This window comes from Cervus elaphus, chromosome 13 (genome assembly GCF_910594005.1).
Source record: "Cervus elaphus chromosome 13, mCerEla1.1, whole genome shotgun sequence".
Classification (NCBI taxonomy): domain Eukaryota; kingdom Metazoa; phylum Chordata; class Mammalia; order Artiodactyla; family Cervidae; genus Cervus; species Cervus elaphus.
Window position 1 is genome coordinate 62059828 of NC_057827.1, and position 14631 is coordinate 62074458.

A 14631-nucleotide genomic window follows, 5' to 3' on the forward strand; every position below is an offset into this window, starting at 1 on the left:
GAGGACCAACATCCAAAGAAAAGAAGTTCCAGCATATTAGAGAAAACCAAGGAGCAGAAACCATGATGAAATTCCAGAAAATGTCCTAGACTGAAAGACATAATTCCAGGTGGAAGGATCTCATAGGAACTCAGCATGACAGATGAAAAGAGGCCAGCACCAGGGCAGATCACCTGAAGTCTCAGAGCACTGGGGACAAAAAGAGGATTCTATCAACTTTCAGGGAGAACAAAACAGGGCACACCAAGAATCAAAAAACTGCAACCCTGGAAGCCAGAAGACAGTGGAGAAAAGTTTTCAATAATTGGGAGGAAAATGATTTCCAACCTTGAATTTGATGCCCAGCTAATCTAGCAAATCAAGAATTAGAGGAGCATAAACCCATTTTTCCCACAAGCAAGTTCTCAGAAAATTCACCCCTCTGGGCACTCTTTCTCAGGAAGGATGTGTTCCTGTATTCAAGGGACAAAGCCACAGAGGCAGACAGGAAATGGCAGATCTGACCCAGGATAGAAGGGAACCACAGGTGATGGTGTCAGACGGCCCCGGTGAGAGCCAGGTCCCAGGTGTGGGGGGAAATGAGCCCAGACTGGGGACAGGTCAGAGGATCCTGAAGTGCTGAAGAAGGGGAAACTGAGAGAATTTACCTGATGCATCCAAATGATGCGAGGGGCTATCTAAAACACTAACCCAGTTTGAGGATGAATTTAAACACATAGGCCAACAACAATAGGTGACTCCGAGGAAAGCAGAAAGCAGAGCAGGAACGGTGACTATAATTTACTCCACGACACAGCTCTGAACTGCACCAACCTAGCAGGATCACTGTTAACTTCAATTACTGATCTTACCAAAATTATGATAACACTATAACGGGAAGTGAGGAGGACAGGAAAGATCTGAGGTTAAAAGAGATAAAAAGGAGACCTACCTCCTTCCTTTCCATAGTAGGAAATCAGAGCTTAGAACCAAAACATCAAGATGAAGGAATACATGCATGTTATTTACAGATATGGAAGAAAATAGCAAAATCATCAGCTGACAGAATCTGTGAGTGACTGCCTCTAGGAAAAGCGACAACAGGGGGCACCACCTGTTTTGCATATAAACCTTGGAGAACACTACCGTCTCATATGCCTTGGAAAAGGAAAGGGATTAACAGACATGGATGAAGACAGGCGACATCACTGAATGTTCTCACAACTAAGAGAAGTTGGGCTCATCCCCACTTTCACCAAAAAGATATTGTCAGGCCCAGACATCTACAGCTAGGTAATTTTAAAAGGTGGCTGAAACTGAACCCCTAGTTTTGCCAGATCCCAGAATCTATACTTTCCTTCTGAGTCTTCATTCATATATTCAACCAATATGAACTGAGCATACACTGAGCCTGGGACAGAAGGCGAGGCCCTGGGATAGAGTAGTGGACGAGACAGGTCCCAGTGCCTGACCCACTGAGCCTTCTGGTCTACCAGGGCAAACCAACAGTCAACAAGACACTGCTGCGGCTGCTGCTGCTGCTGCTAAGTCACTTTAGTCGTGTCCGACTCCGTGTGATCCCATAGACGGCAGCCCGCCAGGCTCCCCCGTCCCTGGGATTCTCCAGGTAAGAACACTGGAGTGGGTTGCCATTTCCTTCTCCAATGTGTGAAAGTGAAAAGTGAAAGTGAAGTTGCTCAGTTGTATCTGACTCTTAGCGACCCCATGGACCGCCTACCATGCTTCTCCATCCATGGGATTTTCCAGGCAAGAGTACTGCAGTGGGGTACCATTGCCTTCTCCGTCAACAAGCCACAACTAATAACAAATCCAAGCCCAGCAGTGCCCACCCTGGGTAGTCACAGTTTATCAAGGGTAACGCTCGTCTGGTTCCTGGCCTCCTCCTCTGCCAGCCCACCATCAGTCCCACAGCATCATGGCACCTGTCCTCCTCCCCAACCCCCCCGCACAGTTGAGTCATCACATGCCACGACCTTGCGCCTGCCCACAACACTTCGGGAACCCAACAGGCTATCACCCAGGCCTGCCAACCTGCTGCCACCCAGGCCCAAGGCCTTCAGCTTTGATTTGGAAGGTATCATGTTTTGTTTTGTTTTAGATTGGCGTCAAGCTCAAAGGCCAGACCAGTTCTCCAAGGGAGAGCTCCACACACATAGTCTCTTGTATACATCAAGGGAAAGGGCATAACCTTGGGCAGACCAGCCTCAGCGGGTACTGATTAGTTATGCATGGCCAGGATAAGGCTCAGACACCAGAGTGGGGAGGGTTAGTCACTCAGTCGTGTCCAACTCTTTGTGACCCCATGGACCGCAGCACGCCAGGCTTCCTTGTCCTTCACTATCTCCAGGAGTTTGTCCAAGTTCATGTCACTAGCTGCAGGACGGGGCAAAGTAGCCAAACTTCGCCGGGCCTCAGTGTCCACATCTGTAGAGTGGGGATACACCACTGACCTCAGAGGGTTCCGACTGTGCTCTATAATCTGCCGTGACCACAACACAGAGCAGGGTGAGGCTGACAGGCTGGCTTCCCATGGCCGCTTCTAGCCGCTTCAGCCACAATTCAAGGTTATAGGGATTTCATCTTGTCAACCTCTGAAAGGGGATCCTTGTCCCGGCTCCTCTCAGAGCTGCCCCTGGGAATCACTAGTCAGGAACCATCAGTTGGGAATTCAGACTTGACTTTGTCACAGTGTGAGGAGCCTGGTGTGTACGTGACTTACAAAACAGCTGAGTCACCGAGCCCACTCTGATAAGAAGCAGAACCCAAGGCTGGCTGACAGCTGGCCAAACAGCCTTTAGCCTGGCCCAGTTTTCTTCCTGGGTTCCAAATCAAGTGCCCTCTCCACAGCCAGCCTTGAGCCAGGGCTCATCAAGTCTTCCTCCCCGTCCCTAAATCCAAGGCCCATCAGTCTCCCCTATTAACATCCCCTCCCCTCAACTTATTCCATCTGCCCAGACTTGGTTCTGTTTCTTGGTTCTACCACTTACTAGCTCAGTAGAGCTTGGCATTTGTGATGTTGTTGCTTAGACTTAGTTTGGGGGCGATAGCTAATAATGCCTGCTACAGGGGTTATTTGGAAGATGAGCTTCAGGGTCCAGCAAGGGGTCAACCCTCCATCACCACACTCCCCGTAATCACAACATCAAAGCCCCATGTATCCCTGACTTGACTGATTTTTATACAGCCTGTACTCTACATTATACATTTTTACAACATCAATGCCCCGAAATCATCCTCAGTCACTCAAGCCAGGTCTCAGCTAAATCAGCCTGACAAGGACAGGGATAAGCTACAGCACAGGAGAGCCTTTGAACTACACTGCCATCTTCATTGTCCCGCATGTTTGGGGAATTCCTGGAACATCTGACTGCAATTCCTCCTTGTTTTATAAACATAAGCAGAAATTAAAAAAAAAAAAAGTATTATCAGTGATCACTACTGGTTTCATAAACTTAACCGTGGAGCCGATGGAACCAGAGCAAAGAAGGTTATGGGGACACCTTCAAGTAAGCAGAGAGCGGAAGTTCAGGGACATAAATGAGACAACAGAAATACAGCATGATGTCATTCGACCACGCTTAAACAGTGAAGAGTGATTGGGGCCTTCCTTCCCTTCTCTGGGAGTTTAGGTTCCTCATAATTGTATGTTTATGTTTGAACTTTTAATGCTCGATGTAATGCTGCCAAAAATCACGAACTGCATATAAGCCAATCCTCTAATGATGCTCTCAGGTTTTCTAAACAGACTTTGATATTTCACATGAAACAGAAGAGTGTTTATCCAGAATATCCGAAACTTGACTCACTCGGGGTTATCAGCATTTCCGGAGTTCGTGTATCTCAACTCTAAAGGAACACAAGGATTAGAATGGAGACAATACGGCTGCCAAAGCATGTTGAATTGCAGGGTCCACATATCGGGGGGTACCCAGAGGCTGCTGTGACGTCACCCTCTTTCTGCCTCACCACGCGTGTCACCAGGGCCAGCCCGGAGCATCGTCCCCTGGTCATTCACAGCCCTGCATGTATCTCAGATCACACCACTACTGCACATGGACCTCTGGGTGAAGAGTCTCTGTAGGCCTAGGCAGGCCCCCCTCTCCTGTCCCCTCAAGTCCTGCCCTGCTGCCCTGGGCCAGGCAGGCCCCCCATAACAGATTCTGCAGCCAAGGGGGGCCAGCCTTGTGACTAGAGCCAGGCCTCCGCACTCCTGACTCAGGCTCAGTACCACCACCCTACGGTGTCCATCACACTCCCCTGGAAACGAAACGGTATTCCAGGTGTGTAATGTTCCCTAGGTGTGTCTCTTCCAGGAAAGAGGAGAAGGCTTGATAAGCCACCTGTAATTCATTCATGTGTCAGTTTCCTGGCTGCTGTGACCAATTACCACATACACAGAGGATTAAAACAACACAATTGTATTATCTGAAAGTTCTGGAAGTCAGGGGTCCGCAACGGGTGTGACAGGCTAACATCAAAGTTGTCAGCAGACTGTGTTCCTCCTGGAGACCCTAGAGGAGGCTCCTTTTCCTTCTCGCTCCAGCTCCCAGAGGCTGCCTGCACTCCATGGCTCACAGACCCTTCCAGCAACGGCATCACTATGGCCTCTGCTTCCACCCACACATCTCCTCTCCAACCCTCCTGCCTCCTCCTTACAAGGATGCTTGTGATTAGGGGGACCCACCTGGGTAACCTGTGATCATCCCAAGATCCTGTACTTAACCATATCTTCAAAGTCCCTTTCACCAAGTAAGGGAACACAGTCCCTGGTTCTGGTGACATGTTTGGGGGCCATCGTTCAGCCTATAACAATGTGGCCAACAGTTCTACAGACCTATCCCATGTTGGGAGCTGGCGGGACAAAGATGCATGTGCTCCTCTGGGGACCTACTCAGGGCTGGGTGGCCAGGAGTCCAGGAGAGGTGGCTGTGAATTCCTCCCCAGGAGGGCACAGGCAGGGTGCTGCCCTAGATATAGCCACGGTCATTCTCTGCAGAAGAAGACGTGCAAACAAAGGTATAGGAACGAGAAAGGAGTGACTTGTAGGAAAAACAGGACGACTTCCGGAGGCAGCTGGTTGATTCCAGCAAACACATAAGTGAGGTTTCCCAGAGCACATGGCAGGGTTTCTGCCCAAGGGCAAAGAGTTTTAGTAGAGGACTGACTTGGCGACAGAGAGACAGAGACAGACCTCCGGATTGCAGGGCTGAAGTGGGACCAGAGAAGCTAGAAGCAAGAAAACAGTGGTCCTGGCAACTGACAAGGAGGATGTTTGCAAAAGTAGGCAAGAGAGGCAAAGAAAGGTGTAGACAAGAGAGATGCTTGAGGGTCAGGACTGATGGCTGTGGGAGGTGAGAGAGGCCTCATCCGAGAGTCCAGTTATTTCACCACCACACTGTCAGGTCACCTCCACGCCCCCTCCCCACCCCCTGCCCCAGTTCCCAGCAAGAAGGCCACGGAACGCTGCTTTTTAAGTATGTCATACTGTAGAAGATTAAAAATAGTTTAAAAGAGATATAAAAAGGGATATAAATACTGCAAAGGCTCCTGCCTACATGGAGTGCACCCCCCTAGGAGGGGTAAGTGGGGTGGGGTATGACATCACTGAGCCCTAATGCCTTCCAGTTAGACCTCCCCACCCCAAGTTCTGCAGGAGCCGAAGGTCCCATTGGTTGACACCAGAACGATTCCAAGGCTTTCACAAAATTCCCTAAATCCTCCCTGACTTTTCTTGGTCCTCAGAGCTCTGGACTATAATCTCCAAGCAGCAGTGGACCCTGGTGTTCAAGAAGGGCAAGGGGAATGCAGCTGAAGGGGCCACCTCTGGGCTCCACCCCTGCACTGCACCCCCCGACCCTGCCTGCAAACCCACCAGAGAGCCCTCTCCCGCCCCCACCATACCCCCCTACCCGGTGGTCCCACACTGTCCGCCTCTGGGACTATGGATATTTTCAGGCCCACACCCTTAAGGCTGGATCAGGCCTCCCCGGCCCCTTACTCCTGGGAGCACCCACCTTAGCATCCTCAGTCCTAAAGTGCTCATCTTAGCCTCAAGATGCCCCTGTCCACAGTGTCCTGAGTATCCAATCCATCCCTCCATCCCAGCTCCCACATTCAAGGGTGGACTCAACAACGATTATTTGAACAAATGGCTGAGCTTCCAGGGGCAAGTCCATTTCTAAAGCAGGCACAGAACCCACCCCAGGCACGTGTCAACCTTCTGCAAAGAAGGCTGGGCCGCGTACATGCAACAACCCTTCACAAGCATCTCTGACTTGTCATGTGACCTGGGTCTGGGTTGAGAAAACAAGGACCCGGCCACCCCACGGGAAGCTCTCTGGATTCCCACACTCCGAAGGGGCCAGAGAGTAACTGTTCTGGGTTTTGTGGGTCTCCGTGGTCACAGCTTCTCTGTTGCCACTGTGATGCGCTTGAATGGACAGAGCTGTGTTCCAATAAAACTTGATTCCCCCCAAACAGGCAGCGGGCTGGATCCAGCCTTCAGACCATAGTTCACTAATCCCTGCCCTGATAAAAAAAAAAAATTAATGAAAGAAAAGCAGACAGACTACTCAGGGAAAAACTGTGAAAGATTCTTTAAAACCACCCTTTGTGATTTTTGATGCTGCCTCTAATTCCTTCTGTGACTGAGACAATCTACCACTGTTTAAAAAAATAAGAGGTGCGGGGACGGGGCGGGGGGCAGTAAGAAAAGGTTTCTAACGGTTCAACCACTAAAAAGACAATTACTTTCTTCTTCTCTCTTCCCCTCTGAAGCAGGGCAGGCGTGACCTCTGGCTGGTCGGGCAGGACTCTGCCCACTGCCTCAGCTGTTTCAGTCAAAAATTAAATACCAGAGTGTTCTCCGGCTCCGGGAGGGCAGTTAATGTAACCTGGGCCTCTTGGGCAAAGGGCTGGCTCCCCAGAGTGCTGGATCTGCTCAGAAGCCTCCCCTCCAACCCCAGGACTGCTCTGATGGATTCAAGGCCAATCACTAACAAGGGATTCTGCGAGAAAGCTCTTCCGGGGTCACCAGGAAGGCTTCCGTCTCACTGCGGGCCAACCGTTTCGGTGATGGGCTTCTGCTCCACCTGGTCTGGAACGTTCCTCAGTACAAGTGTGCACGTGCAGGGCAGGGGCCGTGCGTGAGCCGGTCCCTGAACCTCCCCGGGGCCAACCTTCAACTCTGCCCAGCTAGTTCAGAGTATGTGTCCCAGACCTTTCCTGGGCTCTTCCTAGGAACCATGATTAACCAGCCCAAGAATAAACCAAGAAGGCGCCTCATTTACCCACATGTACTATTCTAGCAGAACTCATGAACTGCGACCTCTTCTACAAGGGACCTTTAATGGGAGTGAGTCTCCTGCACTTGACAGCAAAAGCAATTCAGGAACGCAGCCATCTGTGCTCAGCGGCGCCAAGAGCTTCAGGATGGCCGCCCGCCCATGTGTGCCAGGGGCTGGAACCAGGATGGCTTTAGGTGGGGATGCTCTGTCCAGGGGGCTTCCCTGGTGGTTCGGCAGTAAAGAACCCGCCTGCAATGCAGGAGACACAGGAGACTTGGGTGCGATTTCTGGGTGGGGAAGATCCCCTGGAGGAGGGCATGGCAATCCACTCCAGTATTCTTGCCTGGAGAATCCCAGGGACAGAGGACCCTAGCAGGCTATAGTCCATAGAGTCGCACAGGGTCGGACACAACTGAAGCAACTTGGTATGTACGCCCGCTCATCCAGGGCCTGCCCCTCCCTGCACCACCTTCGGGGCCCCATGTGAGCCCCTGACAGTCCTACCCTCTCCTTCGGCAGATGAGGAGACTAAGGCACAGGGCGAGGGAAGAGATTTCCCAGGATCCCACTAGGATCCCCTAGCAAGCGAGCGGGCAAAGCCAGGACCCAGACCCAGGCCTGCAGCCGCCCAGTCCTGGCTGCGGCTTCCCAGCGGCACACCTGCTCCACCTGGAAAGCCTGCTCGAGAAGAATCCGCACCCGGAGGGAGGCAGGCAGCCGGGGCTGGAACACAGCCTTTCATGGGCAAGATCCAGAGTTAACTCAAAGCCGGTGGCAAGACTCCAGCTGGGGGGCCGAAAGCCACGTTCTACATACTGACTCATCCTTTAGAACTGAGCACACAGCCCCGGGGGCAGAGCCTTAATGGGCAGCAAGTTCCTGGAGGATGCAAAGCGTCTGAATTTGATTTACCTGGTGGTTCTTTTGTAGAGAAACCTCCAGCACACTTGCTGCGCCCTCTGAGAGCTGAAGGAGGCAGAAGCAGGAGAGATTCCCTGTAGGCTCTTTGGCTTCTCTGGGCGCTGACCAGCTTTGACCATGGCCTTATTTCCTGATTCCATGGCTATCTGCGTGAGAGGTCTTTGCTGTTCAGTCACTCAGTTATGTCCGACTCTCTGCGACCCAATGGACTGCAGCACACCAGGCTTTCCTGTCCTTCACCATCTCCCAGAGCTGGCTCAAACTCATGTCCATGGAATCGATGATGCCAACCTACCATCTCGTTCTCTGACGTCCCCTTCTCCTCCTGCCCTCGGGAGGGTGCCACGTACGAGGAGAGAGAGGGGAGGCTGATGTGGCATCCTGTACCAGACCCCACAGGGCCTCATCCAGCAGGGAAGGGACTTGGACTTCACCTTGTAAACCAGAGCAGCCCGACCTTTCCCACATCCCAGCTCTCGTGGGTAAGGATGCTTATCCTAAGGTGGACGGGAGCTGCCCTGCGCCCCCAGGCTGGCCGTGGAGACCTGTTGAAGGCATTAGCGGAAACGTGCGTTGGTGGCTGGGTGGTGGGTGACTTGGAGGAGGTCACTATGGAGTCTGGGCTGGCGTGAGGAGAGCCTAGGCATGGGCCAATGGGAGGAGAGGAGGAAGCAGGTATAAAGGCCAGGGCCGATCTTCCTGAGCACACAGGCACAGTCCTGCCCTTGAGCCTGCCTTCAGGCAATCCTGGGGCCACTTTGCTGCCTTCCGTGTTGCATAACACAATAGAATTCGTGCCATCAAGTTACTGCTCTGCCCTCAAGGTCTGGGTTCTCAGGTGGCACTAGTGGTAAAGAAAACCCACTTGCCAATGCAGGAGACTTAAGAGACATGGGTTCAGTCTCTGGGCCGGAAAGATTGCCTGGAGGAGGGTCTGGCAACGCCCTGCAGTACTCTTGCCTGGAGAATCCCATGGACAGAGGAGCCTGGTGGGCTACAGTCCATAGGGTCGCAAAGAGTTGGACATGACTGAAACGACTTAGTATGCACACTCAAGGTCTGGTTTTAATGCCGACTCCCCCCAGAGGCCCTCCCGGCTCCCAACCCTGAGGCTACCAGCTCCTTCACCCAGGCGGCCTTTGCCCAAGGTTTACAGAGCCACTGAGATGGGAAACGTGGCTTAGTCTGACCTGCATTCAAATCTCAGCCCCACTTACAAGCCCATGACCTTGGGGGCAAGTCATGCTAGCTCTCCGCTTCTCAAGCAGCCTCCAAGACTTGTGGAAAGAGTTCTAACTTTTGTGCCTTGCCTGGCACGCAGGCTGCTCACAGTTGAGTGAACTGTCACTACCTCTGTTTGGCAGTCAATTCCAAGTGTCCCGAGACACAGTTTGTTTTGCTAACCCTGGGTGATACTGCTCTCCGATAAATCCTGGCTGAGGGAGACGCTGAAACAAAGGCAGGGATGCTGCTTAGGGAACCCCAGTTAGCAGGGCCCCGTTGGCAGTGCTGGACCCCTCTTCCTAGCAGGCTCCCCTAGAGATGCAGTGAGGAAGGCTTATGTCTGCCCACTGCTGCATTTCGTATGTGCTCAGTCGTGCCCGACTCTTTGCAACCCCATGGGCTGTAGCCTGCCTGACTGCTCTGTCCATGGGATTTTTCCAGGTGAGGATACTGGGATGAGTTGCCATTTCCTACTCCAGCAGATCTTCCCAATCCAGGGATGGAACCCGCAACTCTCACGTCTCCTGCAATGGCAGGCGGATTCTTCACCTCCGAGTCCCCTAGGAAGCCCAGCCCTACCTAACTGCATCCACCTCCAACTCTGGGTGCCAGGTCTTAGCCAGGTCGCTCAGGAACAGTGAGGTCAAGCTTCACAGCATTAGACCCAACAGGTGCCCGTGCAACAGCAGACGGTCCCGCACTGAACGGATGACTTTGCTGCCAGAAACAGAAAACTGCAGTCCCAGTCTGGCTGAGAGCCATGATGGTGTTACGCTCCTTCAAAGCAGGGACAGGAACCAACTCCGCGCTCCCTGGTGTCTGCATGACGCGATCTGCTTGGCACATGTTTGCTAAACTCAACAGGAAAAGGGCTGTGAATCTTGGGGGTGGTGGAGGCTCCCTATATAAACGGGGGCATCTTCCAAGTCCTGGCCTGACACCAGCTTTAGACCAACAGTCAGGGGACCCCAGAACTGGTGCAGCATTTAGCTGGACCCTGAGGCCAAGTCCAAGAGGAGGGCAGTTAGGGCAGCCTTGGCATCGGAAGGGCACCCACCCCTTGGCTGCCCAAAGCCGGACTGAGAACTAAGGCGTAGACCTGAACTGGCTGCCTCCAGCCTCCACTTCCCCCCACGCAGCTCCCAGGAAGTGGGGCCCACCAGGTGGCAGCTGCCCACATCCTGCAATTCCACGTTCTCCCCTCTGAAAAGGTCAACAGCTTGGGCTGCCCCCGTTTCCTTGCAAGGGACCCTGGGGGGATGACACAGCCAGCTTCTCGCCCAGATGGACCTCTGTGCTCTCGGCCAGAGAGTCCTTCATCTGCAGACACTTTTAGGAGCCCATGGATGTGAGCACATTGAAAGGACTTCACGTGTCAGGTACAGGGAGTCGTCACAGCCCTCCAGAAGGAGGCCATGCTTCCTGCCCTGCTTGCCCCGACCTCCAGAGACAGGTCGGGAGGTCTTCATTCCAGCATTCCAGGGGGGATGGTCTGGTGACATTACAATCATATTTGCATGGATTCCAGAATTCCACAGTTCGGGGCCATAGAGAAAAGCTTGTTGGAGGCTGAGGATCCGCCTCAGTCCCCGTGAGGCAGATCTGTGAAATGCCACTGTACCCGGCATCCCATCACCACGACAACTGCTGCCCACCTGTGCTCGAAGGAAGCACAGAGTTTGGAAAACAACCCTTCTGCCTGGACTCCTGCCTCCCTTGACCAGTACCGAGATCAGATGATCGAGGGCCCCGCCCACGGCCTACATGTCCACCCAGACACGTCCAGGGCCAGCCGACACCCACCAGCTGGTTTGGGCAGATGCTCTAAGCTCAGTGAAGGCTGCCTTCCAGACCTGGCCCTTTGGCTGGACTTCCTGAGGACCAGAGAGACGAGGAGAGAAAATGGCCATTTAGCATCCTCAAGAGATGGGGACGCCAACAGAAAGATGGGGAGAGACAAGACAGATTCCTGTCCCCACCTCCTCTCCCAGCCTCTTCTCAGCGATGCTGGGCAGAGCCGCGCAGCTATCGGCCAGCACCTCCACAGCGCCCCCCAGGACTGACAGCTCCAGCCCTCCAGGACAGCCTGAACTGCAAACAACCCAAAGGGGCCTCACTGAAGAACACGTCAACAAACTGCGGTACATCCATACAGTGGATGAGACCTTGGCAAAAACAGCGAAGTACGTTCTGTCTGATCTAGGGCTGGGAGCGTGACTGACACAGCGAGATGCTGGGTACTGGGGACCTTTAGCAGGTAATGAAAGGGTTCCCCAGCTGCATTGTTAAAACATTTGCACAACCCTCCAGATTTACTAAAAATCACTGAATTATAAACATAGGTTGAATTTTATGATATGTAAATCATACTTCAATGAAGGAGTATTTTAAAAAACTTTAAAAAAGGAACTACTGATACAAGCAAGAATGTGATACAAGCACCAATATAATGCGGAACCAAAAAAAAAAAGGCCATTTCAAAAGAGTACATACACTGTACTGTTCAATTTTGTAAGAAATTCTAGAGGCAAAATTATAGCAATAAAGATTAAAATAGTAGCTGCTTTGTTGAGGTAGAGATGGTGGGGAGACAAAGCATCCAACCAGGTACTAGAAAATTTCTACATCATGACCTTAGTAATGGTTATACATGTGTATCCACCCATAAAAATATGTTGGGCTTGTCCTTGAAATGAATGCACATTTTATGTACACATACACAAACATAAATAATACACAGTGTTAAAAGTTTGTTTTTTTAAAATAGCAAAGCCCATTGACGCTCACACTGTAATTGGCAATTGCGTAGAAGTGAGGGCGGTTCACTGGGAGCTGAGAGAGAAGAGCCCACTCGTTGAGCTCCTACTCAACCCTCAAGACCCATTTCAAATTGCGCCCACTCAGTGAAGCCCTCTCTCCTGTTCCAGGTGTAACTAGCTGCTCATATTGTTGAACATCCCTTCACAAGTTGATATCCTTTACATTGAGAGTTGAGGGGTGCAGGGAACTATTGCACCAAGATTTGGTTATATGTGCTTATTAAACACCCACTGATTGCCTCTCACATACACACACCCTGACAGCCCAAACTAGATGCCATCTCAGCAAAAGATACTAACACCCACCCCCAAAACAGGATGTCTGTTCTCAGGCAACAGGACCCAGATGTGAGACTTATCAAAAAAGATCATTTTCAATATCTCCAGCTCAGTCCTCCATGTTTTACGCCAATCACAGCAGAAAAGGTTGAGGGGAGCCCAGAACAAGCTCGGCTTACAGAGTCCAGGGCACAGGGCTCCTCCCTTCCTCCCCACTTCAAGTCACCTCTGCCTGCACGGTCCCTGCCCAGCCTAGGGGTGGAGCAGACCATGTGGGCTCACAAGAAATATTCTACCAGTTGTAATGTTTAAACTTGACTGCCTGGTCACCCCCTTCAAGACTGCACCCTGCCCACTTGCAATGAGAGGTGGGACCCACCACCCCACCCCATCACCTCTCTGTCCAGGCCTCCCAGCTCTCTCTGAGTCACCACCTAACCATGGAACCTCTAGAAATCCAAGCCTGAAGACGAAGCTGCTAAACTTCCCTGCCGGGGTCTATATGGGTGAAGAGAGTCCAGAGGTGGAATGCGGTCCAGTTCTGCAGAGTCCACATAAGAAAAGAGAGGCTGGAAGTACACCTCCACGAAAAGCAGCTTTCTTTGGATGTGTGGTGGATGCATGGGTTACCAGGAGATTGTGGGTGAAGTTTTTCCTTTAAATATGTTTGTGCTTTCTAAGTTTCCACAATGGACAGACTCCCCGGGAAGATAAAGACACTTCATCTGTGGCGGGAGACACCCCCCCCCACCCCCAGCCCGGGTCAGACAGGCTGGCTCCCAAGCTTCACTTTCACCTTGCCCCAAGATACACACAGGTCCCAGCGTCCCGTGCCGCGGGCGGGCCTCTCGCCCTTATCCCACCCCCAGCCCGCCCCGGAGACCCCCGGGCCAGGGGAGGGGCAGCTCCCCGAACAAAGCGGCCTCTTGACCCCACGGATCCGCGCCTCTGACCTCCTCCTCGGTCCACCGCGAGGCGCCGCCCCCCATTCAATTCCCCTAGCCCTGGAGGTACTCAGGAACTGTGTGCGAACACACACACACTCACACACACGCACGCACGCAAACGCACTTTCTCCTCCCCTCCCCGACCTGGGCCACCACCCCCAAGAGCCCAAGTACAAACTTCTCCAAACTCGCAGCTGTGGCCGGAGGGGGAGTCATGACGTCCCCTCCACAAAGCAAATGGGATGCCCCCCACCACACACACACACACACACACACACACACACATACGTGTGTGCCACCCTACCCCCGGTCACTGTTCATCTGGCCGGGGGCGGCAATGCCGGGGTTTGAGGGCGGGTATCTCGCCGCCACCCCTTCCCCAGGGCCCCCAGTAAGTGACAGGACGGGGGCAGGACCGGGCCGGGGGCGGCGCGGGTCGGAGCTCGGTCGGTGGGGGTGGGGGAGCGGCTCCCGGGGCTCCGGGCTTCCCCGATCGGCGCCCCTCTCCGGGGAGGCGGGGGCGCGTTACCTTGCAGGTTCTGGACTCGGATGTCGCTGATCTGTCCGATGAGCTCCTCGCGCTGGAACCAGTCCCATTCCTGCGCAGCCATGAAGCGCGGGCGGGAGGGCCGGGGCGCCGGGGCCGGGCGCGGGCGGCGGGCGCGGAGAGCCGGGCGGGCGGGCGTGCGAGCGGCACGCACCCGGCGAGGGCGCCGCGGAGCCGGAGGAGCGCGGGCGCGGGCGGGGCGCAGGCGGGGCGGGCGCGCGGGCGGGCCGCCCCCGCCACGGGCGGGCAGCGGGCGGGCGCGGGGCGGCGGGTGCGGGGCGCCGGGCTAGCGCTCACTCCCCCATCCGGGGGCGGGGGCCCCGGGGGCCGAGGGGAGGGGAGGGGCGGGGCGGGGAGGGAGGGAGGCTGGACTCCGGCCGGTTTCTTTTTTTTTTTCCGGGGTGTTTGTGGCTTGGATTGTGTGGTTGCAAAAGGGTTGGTGATGAGGCGCGGGGTCCCGGCCCCCAGATTGTGATGTCTCAGGGGGCGGTGAGTCGGGTGACGCCACCCCGCGGGTCCCTGATACGCCCTCCACCCTGACTCCCAGCGCCTCCCCCCACCCCACCCCAGTCCCACCTAGGACCCTGACAGGCACACCCTTGTACCCC

General features: G+C 53.8%; 1 protein-coding gene across 6 annotated transcripts in view; it reads right to left on the reverse strand.

The window, feature by feature from the left end:
- Positions 1-14171, reverse strand: part of CLMN (calmin) — a 122763-nt gene extending 108592 nt beyond the window's left edge. For 5 of the 6 annotated variants that reach the window (XM_043921613.1, XM_043921612.1, XM_043921611.1 and 2 more), the window contains exon 1: positions 14006-14171. In XM_043921613.1, coding sequence (XP_043777548.1) covers positions 14006-14087 — 82 coding nt within the window. In that variant the 5' untranslated portion in view covers positions 14088-14171. The remainder of the gene's footprint in view (positions 1-14005) is intronic. The other variant, XM_043921614.1, reaches the window with a different exon arrangement.
- Between the last annotated feature and the right edge of the window lie 460 nt (positions 14172-14631).